At 37.4% G+C, this 14665-nt stretch overlaps 1 protein-coding gene across 1 annotated transcript in view; it reads left to right on the top strand.

Annotated features, from left to right (window-relative positions):
- Nucleotides 1-14665, top strand: part of LOC134571847 (uncharacterized) — a 142186-nt gene extending 127521 nt beyond the window's left edge. Inside the window, exons 18-31 of the mRNA XM_063430476.1 lie at nucleotides 1555-1604; nucleotides 2399-2513; nucleotides 3097-3182; nucleotides 3946-4075; nucleotides 4769-4950; nucleotides 5726-5816; nucleotides 7384-7501; nucleotides 8684-8868; nucleotides 10075-10230; nucleotides 10852-10985; nucleotides 11773-11909; nucleotides 12360-12454; nucleotides 13123-13312; nucleotides 14476-14665. Of these exons, the coding sequence (XP_063286546.1) occupies nucleotides 1555-1604; nucleotides 2399-2513; nucleotides 3097-3182; nucleotides 3946-4075; nucleotides 4769-4950; nucleotides 5726-5816; nucleotides 7384-7501; nucleotides 8684-8868; nucleotides 10075-10230; nucleotides 10852-10985; nucleotides 11773-11909; nucleotides 12360-12454; nucleotides 13123-13312; nucleotides 14476-14564 (1758 nt within the window). The 3' untranslated portion in view covers nucleotides 14565-14665. The remainder of the gene's footprint in view (nucleotides 1-1554; nucleotides 1605-2398; nucleotides 2514-3096; nucleotides 3183-3945; nucleotides 4076-4768; nucleotides 4951-5725; nucleotides 5817-7383; nucleotides 7502-8683; nucleotides 8869-10074; nucleotides 10231-10851; nucleotides 10986-11772; nucleotides 11910-12359; nucleotides 12455-13122; nucleotides 13313-14475) is intronic.

Below are 14665 nucleotides of genomic sequence, written 5' to 3' on the forward strand. Positions count from 1 at the left end.
TTCTGGATATTTTTTATTTTTTTTGGTAATTCTTTATTTTTATTGTGCAGGTGGGTACATAACTATATATATATAGATGCATACAGGTTAGGCAGTGGCATGAGAGTTCGCACATTTTTTTTTTTATATATTACCAAGCTTTACAGAATGAGTAGGTTTGTACAGTGAGAATTAAACAGTTAATAAGGCATGCTAGCAATGCTGGAAAACAATGTTAATTAAGTTGGTTTCATTGCAGGTTAATATATACAGCAACATATATGGCTCTATTGCCACAACACTTCTAGCATGACGGCCTTCCAGCTTGTAGGCTGTGTGTGTGTATGGAACTAATGTGTTTAGGGGGAGAACCATTTAGGAGGGTCTGAGCAGCGTCGTTACTATAGTTAACCCCTTGGTGTCTCTGTGTAGCTTAAAGTGTACTCCGCTTCAGGTAGGCGACTCAGGAGGCATAGGTAACTTAGGCTCTAATATAGAATTACATGAAATGATATGTAGTGGCATAACATGAACTTGCCCCTTAACGTGTCTTGCTCTATCCCTGTGACCAGGGACATCACCAGGTAAACAGTTAAACTAAGATACTGACGTAGTGTCCCTGACACATTTCCCGTGCTGCTTGGGATGTGTCCTATGTCTATTCATGGTGGGCGGTCAGGTTCTATTTGTCGCACATATATAGATCTTCTACAGGCTATATCAGAGTGTCTAAGACTCGTTAGTAAAAATACGAGTAGGACAATGGTTGTGTGTATAGTTGTTCCCTAACATTAGCTGTCGTGTGTGGTGTGAAAGATATTGTTAGGTACTAAGTAGGGAGTGTATCCCTTTACACTACTAACATGCCAGCTAGTCGTTGTGCTATGTGTTACATGGTATTAGTTACATGTCATTAATTACAACTGGTCACGAAATAATGCAGAGATAGTGCCGTTAACAGGGCAGAGAAAGCAAATAACTCAAAGTTAATAAACAGAAGACCAAGGGAGAAAACCCGAACTTTGGTCGCCTAGGTGATGCCAGCTGTGACGCTGGACTCCCGTTAAAAGCCGCTAAGTGGCAAAAGTTGACTCAGCCTGGATATTTTTTTTAAAGTCATAAATGAATAAATTTAGGGAAACAGCACATTTGCCTTGTACACAATATGTAAGTTTTAGTAAAGTGAAGAACGTATGTGCAGGAGCATTTCAAGCATAATTCCATGTGCCTTAGAGCACTAAATGTTCTAAGCACGAATGAACGCCTATCTGGTGGAATTCTGGTTATTTAATTCTCATAGAATCTATCAGTAAAACAGTATTCCTTTATAGGATGTCCAAGCTCAACAAGTGACGTTTTGGCCCTACACCTGACCTTTAAAAAACTTGGTTCAATCTAAAACATCATCTGTTCCCTTTGGGCACCTAATAAATGAACTCCTATATTAAGAGATTTCCACTGTTTGTTTTCTGCTATATAATATATGGCTGAGCTGTGTGACCTTAGCCCCTTTCTCGGCACACTCTCTTTTTGTTACATATTGTAATGTAAATTATCTTCTTTCACCTACTTCAGGCTCAGATCCTTTTCCCGACAGTGATGACTTTAACCAATAACTACTCCAGGTAAGTCTTTGGTATTTGCTTCTTGCTAACATTGTAAAAGTGGGGTCCAGGTCCAGCATTGTGACAGTCCTGAAATTTACTAAATTCACTTGTTGAATAATCTTGCTATAATTTTCTTCTTTAAAATATAAACTTACCCATGTATTAATTCTATCCAGTTTGTCATTTTAAGTCTGCAATGTCTGCTTGATTTGTATTTACTTTTTGTTTTTGTTGTTAATTCTTGTCTCCTAAAATATTGTACAGGTATATAATCCACTTGTATATTTTGATACTTTTTGTCTTGCCTCTTGTTTGCATGTTCGTCCTTTGTATTATTATTCCAACAAATCAATTAAACCAACTAATGCCAGCTGTGAGGCACGGCAAATCGTTTAAAACATTAAACTGTCTTGATCAGTCACTTGCCCATGTCAATCATGTCATTCCCTCTCCAGTAACTTATTTCTTCCTACAAACTGTAAGAAAAAAGGAAATCTGCTTTATCAATGTGATATATTTAATCTGCATTCATGCACAGTGACACAATCACTCACGGACATACTCCTAGCTGAAGCCCCTCCCCCAAGGAACACAAAATATATACATTCACACTTCTGTAGATCCAAGTATGCATTTCAGTTTATAATGGGTTTTATGAAAAGACCCTCTACTGCAACACATTATGTAGTGTAGTTTTAGAAGTGGAGATGCAATTATATTGGTGTTTCTTGATGATTCCGCAATGATCGTCAGTATTGAAAAGTGTGAAAAGTTATAACTATCACCTGACATATAATTATCTTTTGTCTTAGTCTTACCGACAATATCCTGCAAGGTTTTACCTGTGGAGCTGTAGGTGGATTAAATGATTTGCAGTTTCAAGACCTCATCAAAGTCATGAAAGGGGTTTCAGTAAGCACCGACCAGGTAAGTGATTGTCATGTCTTGAGTTAGAAGCCCGACTACCTATCTATCATCCTCTCCCATAAGTCAAAAGCAAGGCGTGCATGAATAAAGGGTGCATCACAGCATTGTCTTAACAAATTGTAGGTGGTGAGGTGATGAATTGCAAGAGGAACAATTGTTCCAGTGTGACAGGAGAAGAGCTCATGCTGGCTGTTCATGGCTTCCTAAGAGTGTATTTTAACTGTTTACCCATGTATGTCAGAATTGGAGAAGTAGAAGAAAGAGCTGTTACTTCTCGAGACTATCATATCCTAATCTTTACGATCACCATCTAGGCAGTGTTGTATGGCTGATAACTTCTAGTCAGATCAGAAAAACCTGTTTCCTTGTGATCTGAGCAGAACATGCCCCATCAATGATCAGATATTGAGTCTTTCCACCACTTGGCTGCCTACCAGTTTCTAAACTCAAATTTTCGTATTGATATACTGTTACTGTTAGACGTTTTATTGAGCAGTAAGGAAATAAGAGGTTCTGTCGTAGAATTTTTAGAAACATAACATTCCACTTACAGCATGTTTGTTTTTTTGCTTTTTTTTCATAGCTAAGCTGCATCGCTCAGCGACTGACAAGTATTGGGGCTCCTGCAGATTTGGCAAATTATCCAGTTGATGTCCTGCTGTTTATTGGGTAATCTTACTATAAATCAATGTTGTTGCCATTTATCACTCCTAAGTATACACTGGGGATACCTTTAAAATGTTGATGTAATGCAGTTAAACATGGGGGCGTTGGGGGGGGAGTTTCTAATGATTAATGCCAATATGACTTCTTGATCTCATAGTAGTCAAAAATAGAAAATCCCACACAGTTATAACCTCTTTTGGGGCCAAATCGAGATAACAGAAATGAAAAAAATGGGCTTTAAGAAGTTAAGTGGATCCATTGCAGTTTTAATGTAAAATTAAAATGAATTAACAAAATCTGATTAACTATCAGTGCTCAAACCATCCGTTGTTCTCATAACTCAAAGTATGTACGTTTTTGTTGACCTCAAATTGACCCAGTCATTAGTCAAGTTACACATCAAGGGAGGTCAATAAACATTCTGAGGACCTCAAAGACACATCTTTGATTTTTACTTGAAAATGTTTCATATTTTTTTAAATAAAAATGTAATAAAACAAGCCAGCGAAGAACAATAATGCTAAAGAACAAAAACAAAACGCATTTCAAAGGGGAACTGTCTAAAATAGGTTTTTGTTTCTAATAACAAAAATGTATCTTTAGTAAGTTTTTTTCTATGTTTTACATATGTAAATATACACATTTAGGGTATAAACACATTCAGGGTTTACTCTACTATATTACCGGTATATGTAACAGATATATCTGACATTTAAGACTACATTCATTAATTTTATGTTTTTCTTTCTTTCTTTAAATGTTATAGTTCCAGCACCTACACAAACAAAACAATTTGTGTGAACTATTTCAAACTGATTGGGGGGTCCAATATCAACCTCTTACCTGTGACCTCACCGGTGCGGTCCTCTCTGCTCAGCAATGCCATGGGATGTTTGGTAAGCAATATCCAATGGATTTTCTACTTACTGGGGTAAATTCACAAACATGGGGAGCTGACATGTTGTTCACATGGATGACTCACTTCACGTTGATTCTCTACTCAGTTGGCCCTTGGAGCATGTACCTCAATACAGTCAAGGCCCAGAGTTTGATGTTAGATGGGCACTTTGAATGTTACCCGGTATTATAGCAGGATAGCAAGCCTAGGAGGAGAGGGAGAACTACTCCAGAACTTTGCACCTACACACCAAAATATCTGCTTATCTGGGTAAAAAGGGAAAGGAGCTCTTCTTTTCTCTGTCCAATAGCTCTGTACACTCTTTCATAGCTACATTATATCTTGGAGGAGAGAAAGTGTTAAGGGGGAAGAGGAAGAAGAGATCTGTGCCTTTTAAGGCTGAGATTTCAGTGATTTAATTTTGGATTTTGAGCCCAGAAGTCATAGGATCTCTGGTGACCTGTGCTACTGCACAGATGTTATTGAGAATTTAAACAAACTTCAGCACGTAACAAAATGACTCTTGAAGCAAAGGGACTTGTGTCCCTCTGATTGAATAGCTATCCATATATTACTGTTGTGTTTTGCCTTTTGTAAACATTGTCAGTTAGTGATATATTTTATCCTTATGCAGATGACCTTTTATCTTTTATATGTTGTTCATTTTTTTGTTATGCTTTTCATTCTACAGAATATCAACAACTCTAATCTTACCAAGGAAAACTTACAGATTTTGGGTGCCGTCTCCTGTGACCTAACAGATTCAGCTATTAAAGCTGCAGATAATTATATACTAAAAGAGCTCCAGGTGTGCTCCTCATTCACAGACGCACAAATAGCAGCAATTAACAACAAGCTTATTGCTGTATACGGGTATGTATATAATCTTAAACTTACATGTACCCAGACCAAAGAAATAGCATTGGGTATTGGTAATGCACTCACAAATAATTCACACAATTTGAGAAGATTAGAAGATCCAGAATATAAAAACTGGCTTGTGTGGGCCTGGGTGATCAAAAAGCTGCTAGTAGCATTGTAGCTGGACTGTCCGCTGTGGTCACCTATCCTAGTGAGAAGATCTAATTACATGGAGAAGGTAGATTTTGAGTTGCTTTTGAAAAAGACACATGATCCTTAGTCTGCATGTGTTTGAGGATTCGTTGGCAATTCAACAGAAAGTAGAGGGCTACATTGTGACGGTAGAGGGCTACATTGTGTCTATTCCATATGTAAAGAGTACTTCATAGGAGAATATTTTATGGGGTCAGCCTCTTTTCTACACTAACCAATATAGTCTAGAACGTTGGTTCCTAAACCTGTCCTCGTAGGCCACCGACAATCCAGGAATTATGTATTTCCCTTGTTTATTCCAATGGAGATACTGATAAAACCAGGACTGTTGGTGCACCATTAGGACTGGTTTGGGAACCACTTGTCTAGAATACAACTCCTGTTATCTTCAAGTTGTCTGGTGCTTATGCATGATGGTGATGGTGCATGCCATGTTGAACCACATGTAAAAAAAAATAATAAAACCACATGAATTAAAAAAAAGTTATATGGACACTGCATTGTGTTCTTCAAAAGCATGTTTATTAATTTTTACTTTCTAACACGTCTAACTCACATTGTTGTCTTATTTCAGATCTCCGAACACTTGGACGCTCTCCACTCTCCAAAATATTGGAAATCTTTCTAGTATTCTGAGTGTCAACACACTTCTTCAGATCTCCACGGTATTACAATGTCACTAATATCTATGCAATAAAACATGGAGTTTAGTATTTTTATGTTATAGCACGGGTGTCATTTTTTTTTTTTAAATCAATACTCGGGAAGAGATTTCCTTAACCCCTTAAGGACCAACCTTCTGGAATAAAAGGGAATCATGACATGTCACACACGTCATGTGTCCTTAAGGGGTTAAATTCCTGCCTATCAACTGTACTCAAAGCAGATCTGTCACCTGAAATTAAAAATAACGATAATGACAAGAGCACAAAAAATATATATGTAATAAAATTTTTAAAATAATCAGATGTTCCCGAAAAAGATCCCATTGTGAACAGTTTCCTATTTTATTTTTTTTAATTTTTTTTATTAAAATGACCCCCAACTGGGCCACTATATGCCAGCAAGATATTTATTTGAATACAAAACTTTCTATTATACCTGGCAACAATGTAATGAACTCAGGGCACAACATATCCACTTAAAGACATTTAAGTAATAGATTTCATTTAAAACTGGCAGCTTTGAAGCAGAGCTATGGCTATTTTTGGATAGAATCTAGGCCAACTCCTATTTCTTGTTTTTCATGTTATAATAAAACAAGTTGCAAGTGCTTTTTTGTTTTGATAAGTTACTGAAGAAGGAGGCCAATATGAGAATGAAGGGTCTCTCTTGATCAGAAAAAAACTTAGAAGGGATGCTCGAAAATTGTTTAACACAGAATGGAGCGACAGTCCTCCCTCCATCTCAATGAGATGAAATTGTTATAGCGCCTATAGCGTCCTTTTCGCAAGAAAATTGCTATTGTCAGTTTTGATGTAGTACCAGTCCAAGGATTTGAGCAGCATTTTGTATTCTAACCTACAATCTGAGAGCCCCAATCTGTGCAGACAGCTCTAAAATGAAAACGCTAATTAAGGGCCGTTGTGTTCTGAACAATTTTACCAACAGGTGAAAAATATTTATTTAGAATACCCATGACTAGTAGGTCATGTCTGCTTATGCAGGAGCAAAAAAAAACATTATCTTAAAAGGGAGCTGTCACCTACCAGGTTGTGGAATATGTAACAGATCTAAGTAAAAACCTACTTACGTCTGTCCAACAAACTGAGTATGGGTGCCGCCATCTTGAATATCATGGCGATTTCTTGACTGCACTATTTTGCTCTTTTCGATTGTATTATTAATGACTTTGAATAGATTACGTGATGAAGATACGTACTGACCAGCTGACAGAAGAGAGTTAAGATGTTTACTGACCTGAGATTACAGTTACAATCACATGACTTCCCTGTACCCATATTACCATTTTGTATGAAGTATTTAAATGCTGCATGATAGATTTCAAAAAAACAAAACCACAACGTATCAAGGCATTTGCTTTGGAGTTTGTCTTTGATTGAACTGAACTTTTCCTGAGATACATATGAATTCATAAAGCAAGGCAAATCTATAACTGGTATATTTAACAGGAGTAAAATATATATTAGCCATAACATGACTTGCTTACTACTACTAGCTGTGTTTTGTGAGCCTGTTGTTTCTGATGTCTTTTTTGTGGATGTTTCACAGGCCTTGAAGATAAAGTTTTTCCCAGGCTTCCTCGGTCAGATCAAAACTCAGTCCGTGACATCATTTTCATACGTCATAAGCCAGCTGAAGGCAGCTCAGACTACCAATCGAGACCTACGTAAGTAAACGCAGAGGACTTTTATAAAGTAAAACTAAATCGATTTAAGATTATTATCAGAATTACGTTAAATACCCTCCATTAGCCCACCTTCAACTCTGAATCACCATTAGCATAACTGCCCCTAAAGGGCATGTCTTGGCAATGCACCTGCTCACCGGGATGGCCTGGCTGCTTACATTTGAGTTTGAATGCCTTTAACGTCACTCTAAGTTGAGAGTGAGTGTGGTTAATCTTGTGCTCACGCTGCACCTTTCCTCAGCCTCTCTAAAACTACATGGCAAAGTCAGTCTGTTGCGTGGATAGGAGGAGTGGGTATTGTGACTTGAGAGGTCTGAGGTTACTTTCCATCAGCAGAATGCTTTTTTAGAGATTTTTTTCTTCTATATGTCTAAATATGTTTATTAACTCATCTTACATGGTCAACCAAGCCATGAGCATTCTTCATATAACAGTAATGGCTAACTTTGGAAACCCACAATGTAACGAGTAACTTTTTTAATCATATAGTCAGCCTATACGGGTAAATATTGTTCATAATTGTGACACAGCACCCAATTCAAAGACCGCCCTGAGTGCCCTAGGGGGTCCATGTCAGAGGCTCTTCCTTTGTTGGTCTGTTAGTGAAGTACCGCCTTCGAGCAGCAGTACGAGGGAGTGGAGGTGGCAGGAATATGATTTAAAGTCATATTCCGTCTCTCTCTCCAATCACCTTGCACGCTGCTAACCCAGAGATCAATCAGAGGCACATGTAGAGTCCCTGCCATGGTCCTACTTTACCACGCTATAATCAAGCTAGGTGGGAGGTATCTGATGGCATTGAGGTAGACAAAAGCTTCAGACTGGTGCAAAAGTCACCAGAGCTGCCTTGTCCTCCTTGGTCCCAGTTGCATACATCCACATGTTATGAGGGTTGAACTGACATTGACAGGGTTGTTTGCAAAAGTGAGAACTGTTGTTATTTCAAATTGAATTGATATTTTAAGTTCAACGCAGCCAAACTGGAGAAACTTACCAAGTCAACTAGAATTCCTAATTCCAGTTCAGCTACTTTGGTCTTAACCGTGTCAAAACTAACTGGAGATCTACACTCACACTCACATGCCCAGTTTGTGTCAAATATTTATGAAGAAGGATGTTTTTAATTTGTAATCTGACTTTTTTTTTGTTGTCCAAATACAGCCACCTGCACCAATCTTACTACAGACATTATAGCAACACAAAAACAATACCTTGTTGTCAGCTATACAAGCAGTGACCTGCAGACATGTTTGAGCACCAGTGTGATGATTGATAACTTGGACAAACTTGGAGCTTTGGCCTTCAATAATGACCAACTTCTAGTTCTGAAGGGCAAGGTCGACAAGGTGAGGACACAGGGATAATCCTTGATTGCTCTGTCGATAAACCTCTATTTAGTCATTATTTTTCAACATAATTTACCAGAAGCTTCAATATCGAGGATTATTTGCATACCACCAAAATAATCTAAGGGTCAACGTGTCTCACTTTAACATATTGGCAAATACAAGTTTTCAGCAACAGGTTGACATTTGGTGAACGCATCATTTGTTCCCAATATTTCCAAAACTACTGGTCAATACAAGTCCACATAAACATGATCTCCACCATGTCAGTAAAACTTCACACTAAAATGTCTAAAAAAGTAGTTGCTTTCATAGAAACATAGAATGTAACGGCAGATAAGAACCATTCGACCCATCTAGTCTGCCTAATTTTCTGAATACTTTCATTAGTCCCTGGCCTTATCTTATAGCTAGGATAGCCTTATGCCTATCCCACGCATGCTTAAACTCCCTCACTGTGTTAACCTCTACCACTTCAGCTGGAAGGCTATTCCATGCATCCACTACCCTCTCAGTAAAGTAATACTTCCTGATATTATTTTTAAACCTTTGTCCCTCTAATTTAAGACTATGTCCTCGTGTTGTGGTAGTTTTTCTTCTTCTAATACAATATCTTTGCTAGTTTCCAATTGATTCAATCACATTGTGGTGTATTAAAAAGCAGATTTGCTACATTTTGCCTACAAAAAAGCTTATTTGGCAATTTAAAGGAGATAATCTTTGCTTTTAATTTAGCAAATTCACTTTTCCCAAGAAGTCACTATTTAGAAAATAAACCCCTGGCATACCAGCACCACCGTCAGCAACTAATGGCGCATTGGTCAAAACTGTCACTTGTAACAGGCAAAAGCTACTGATTCCTGTTTAGTAAATACATAAAGTATCTGATGCATTAATACCAATAATAATAATAATAATAATAACCAATAGAATCATGACGTGTGTGAGCTTTTTGGAGTAAAATCACATTGAGATTTCTTTTAAATAATGACCGAACAGAGAAATGTAATCAGAATAGCTGCAATTGAAAAGGAACTGTGGATTTTTTTCTAACTTAGCTATTTGGACTAAAAGTTTGACTGCAAAAGAACCATAATACTGAATAGTGATAAATATTTGTATTTTGTATGTATTTTGTATGTATTTTTTTCATGTGAATGTAAAACTAGATTAACATTATGTCTTTTTTTGTGTCTTTGCCCTTAGCTGTTCCCCAACGGAATTCCAGAAGACTTTCTTCCACTGCTCGGTAACATTGCGACAGTGTACAGCGAAAGGGATGTTGAACAATGGAACATAACTCAATTGAAAACACTGGAATTACTGTTAACAAGTGCATCGTGGGAAAGTAATAAGATAACAGTAAGTGTAGAAAGTTTAGGATCCCAAATATGTAAAAACATTAAGGATCAGTTTAGGTTCCATAACAACTGTAGTTGCAGTGATTATGATGCCAGGAGTGCCCTGGCTCCTATACACGGTAAGAAGTCAAACTCTTGTTTTACTTCCCTTGGGCACCTCCAGTCCGGCCTCCACTTTTGAGATTGCAAAGTTCTAATCACATAAGTGATGTCAGTTCTATCTGTGATTGGATGGAATACATTGGCGGGAAGTGCCATCTGATGATCTCAGCCAATGAATACTAGACAAATAGAGATGAAATCGATATGTTGAACGTAGAAGGGGAAATTATGGTTTGGATATATCAGAAGAGGAGACTGGACTGGAGGTGCCTGGTAACCAGGTAAGTATTAAACCATTCAAGAACCATCATGGTTGAAGTGGGCAGAGTGTGTACTGCATAGTTTTAACTAGTTCTACCTATTTTCCACTGTAATATTATTTTAAAGACCATCATTGGTTCATTGAGTAATCTTTAAATGCACCATACAAGCCCCAAGAAATAATTATGGATATGCATGGGTAGCTGGCTGTAATGACCTCCAGAGACTTTATTACAATGACTTGTTCTGGAAATTTCAGGTCAATGCCTTGGTAATGCAGTATCTACAAAGATCCAACACCAGTGTTGATGGCACCACCCTCACAATCATAGCACCATATATCTGCTATCTGAATGGGACCATCATTGAGGGAATTAGCAGCGATGCCATAAGGTAAGTTATATGTATATAAATGCACACCACCACTTTCATCTCAGTACCTGCTTCTATCCCCACATATTATCCCAGCATCCATTGCACCCCTTTTTGTATCTTACTACCCACTTCTATCCATTTCCTTTTACTTAGTACCAATTGACCCCCTCCTTCTAACTTAGCAACTACCCATTGAACACCACTTCTATCTCAGCAACTATCCACTGTACACCCATTCTATCTTAGCAACTACCCATTGTACACCACTTCTATCTCAGCAACTATCCACTGTACACCCATTCTATCTTAGCAACTACCCATTGTACACCACTTCTATCTCAGCAACTATCCACTGTACACCCATTCTATCTTAGCAACTACCCATTGTACACCACTTCTATCTCAGCAACTATCCACTGTACACCCATTCTATCTTAGCAACTACCCATTGTACACCACTTCTATCTCAGCAACTATCCACTGTACACCCATTCTATCTTAGCAACTACCCATTGTACACCACTTCTATCTCAGCAACTACCCATTGTATACCCATTCTATCTTAGCAACTATCCACTGTTCAACCATTCTATCTTGGCAATTACACCACTTCTGCCAGAATTTGTTTGGGTGCAATAAAACCCCATTTCATTATTTTAGCCATACCCCTTATTGACGACCCAAGTTTATAGTCCTACAAAAGATAGGGTGACCAATAATTCCTTACCTTGACACATTTACATTACAGGTTGTGTAAAAGGAGATTTAAAGAGAATCCAATTAATTTTAAGTATTGATTTTTTAGGACGAGCACTGCATCACTTAATACAGCAACCTGTTCTCAGAGCAATAAGAATCTCCTGTTTGACAAGATGAAATCGGTCTACCAATCATTTGCAAGTTCAAAAGATGCATACTATCTGCTATTGCTGCCTGGAATAGGTGAGATACAAAGTCTGAAAATTACATGATTTCTGAATTCTTGGAGTTGTGGTTCATAGACGTTGTTGTCCAAAAAAGTGGCTCTCCTTGACATTGCCCTTACAAGTACTTGTACTATCCTTTTAGACTTCCCTACAGAGAATTGAGTTCATCATCCTCATACTGTAGAGACTTTAGAAAAGAGAATCTTACTATACTTTTAGAGCACTGTTGTACAGGAATATATTAGACACGCTCAACAAAGGGAGTACCATGACTGGTGGAATCACTTCCTGGTTGGGACAGTAGTTTTAGCAGATGCAATCCCTTAGAATTTACAACAAAAATTTACATATTTTATTTTTTATTTTCCGTTTTATTTTAAATGTATTGTTTTGTATATGTTTTTTTGTCTATAAAATGTGCTTTTATTAAGAAAGATGTCTGACTAAAATAATGGTTCCCTTTCAGGGGGTGCAAGGACTGCTGACCTGATCCAGTTATCTACAGATTCTCCAGAAATGAGTATAAGTGTATTTGCAGGACTGAATCCCACTGAAGTACAGGTAAATTAAACTTACTATAATAGATATAAATCTGTATAAATCTAATATGTTATACTAAAATGTAGCTCTATTTTATTGGGTTTTTTTTCCCCAACATATGATCATGTTATATTTATTTATTTTACAGTTTTACTGTAAAATAGTTGTATGACTGAACGTCATGATATGCTTGTTATGGTCCCTTTCGGAAGATCGCCTAAGGTCCAATCAGAATATTAATTAGCAAACAAAACGTAAACGCTTTTTTTTTCTTTTAACTCACTATGTATAACTTGACTGCTAGCTGAACTCAGCCATCAATCAAGATGCATCACAGATTAAGAAAATTCTGTAACAATGAAATGTAGCCCATGATTGTAAATCAATATATCATAAAAAATGTATAAATTGCAAGTAGGTTCCTGTAGAAGATACATAATCTGATTTTACAAATGTTCAACCATGCAGAGGTGTACAAAGAGAACAATTGTTTTAATTTATTTTTTATTTGCAATGATGTGAGTTTAAAGTTCAAATGTCATATTATTGGTCCATTTCATTTGGCCACACTTAAGATAGTAAACGTTCGTTTTGTTGATCCTCAGAAAATGGTCAAGGCTCTTGAAAAATACATGCATTAAACTATTGTCTCATCACGCCTCTTTCTTTTTATTCTAAATCTTACACAGAATCTAAATGTCAGCACTATAAAAAGCCTGCTTGGACCGAACTTGGCCGAACTAAACACCATATCCAGTGGACCTGTCATGGTGGCTTGGATTGCTGCACATACGCAGATTGAGGTTAATTCTTTGGGGCTCTCATCTTCAGCAGGATTAAAAGATCCTACACCAAGTGGCTTCATAGTTATCAACATGGGTAAGTAGAATCCTCACATCTTCCACGATGAGTCTTCAAACCAGAGATGAGATTCTTTTTGATAACTTAAAGATGTCAGTTACAGTTTGAAGACCTATTCACATGCTATGTTTAGGAAGACTATACAGTCTCAGATGAGAGATGGGCAACCAGATAGAAAGGACTGAAGGTCCATATAGATAGAGTATGGACATCTGGTGGCTACCGAGATAGGTACTTGCTGCTCTACCTTTCAAAGGGGTCTCTTCTTGAACATACTTTGCAAGAAAACTCATAGTCTAGTACAGAGGTATGCAACCTCCGGCACTGCAGATGTTGTGGAAGTGCCGAAGATTGCCTACCCCTGGTCTACTATGTTGTGATTTAGCTCCAATTAGGACTCTCTAGATGTACATGTAAATCATCCAGTAAACAGTCACTCCTCTAATACTGTTTTCCAAGAACATACAAAATACCATCTCCCAACTTATCATAGCAATATTCCGTATTCCAGAATTAGTCTCCCCCAGCTCTTACCTCAGATGTTTTCTTTAAACTTTCCCTAAAGCCCCTCTACTGCTGTCTCTTTTACAGTGTTAATTTTGTCGACCACATTTTTTGCGATATAGTCGACTAAAACTAAAACAATTCAGATGACTAATATAGGACGAAAACGAAATGCCATTTTTGTTAAAAGACTATGACTAAAACTAAATTGAAATTTGCGGCCAAAATTATCACTGCACAGAGGGGCGGTGGAAGGGGCAAAAGAGCCAGAACTGGGCATGGGAAAGAGAGACACACAGAGGGGCTGGGGAAGGGGCAAAAGAGACAGAGGCTTTAACTAAACCATTTTGATTTTAGGCGTGTCGACTAAAATCTCCTTTAGATTTAGTCAGAGAATCTACTGTAGATTTAGTTCAAAACTAAAACAATTCAGATGACTAAAACAAAAAATGGCTTTTTATTGAAAAGGTTAACAAACATGATAATGTTTAGAGGTGCACCTTAAAACCAGCATAATAAGTTCGCTGACCGGTAGTATAACATGTTTCACTAGAAATACTTAAAAATATGGCTGGCTAATTAAAAAAAAAATTAGCACAACATACAATATGAAGATATTCACTTTAACTTACGTACCAAATTATCTTAAATGTGTTTTTTTTTCTGCACTCTTTCAGTGACATCGGGGGCCACCAATCGACATTTTGCCTCTGTTCTCCTGTCATTGGCGATGGCTGCTATAATTCACATCACTACATCGCTCTAGTATTTACAGGCCCTATGCGACATCACTCAATGGAATTAAGCTCAAACTCAGAAACGCTATCTGATATATCAAAGACTGTCAATTACTTGAAAGGGGAAGAA

Source organism: Pelobates fuscus, chromosome 8 (genome assembly GCF_036172605.1).
Source record: "Pelobates fuscus isolate aPelFus1 chromosome 8, aPelFus1.pri, whole genome shotgun sequence".
In the NCBI taxonomy this organism is placed as follows: domain Eukaryota; kingdom Metazoa; phylum Chordata; class Amphibia; order Anura; family Pelobatidae; genus Pelobates; species Pelobates fuscus.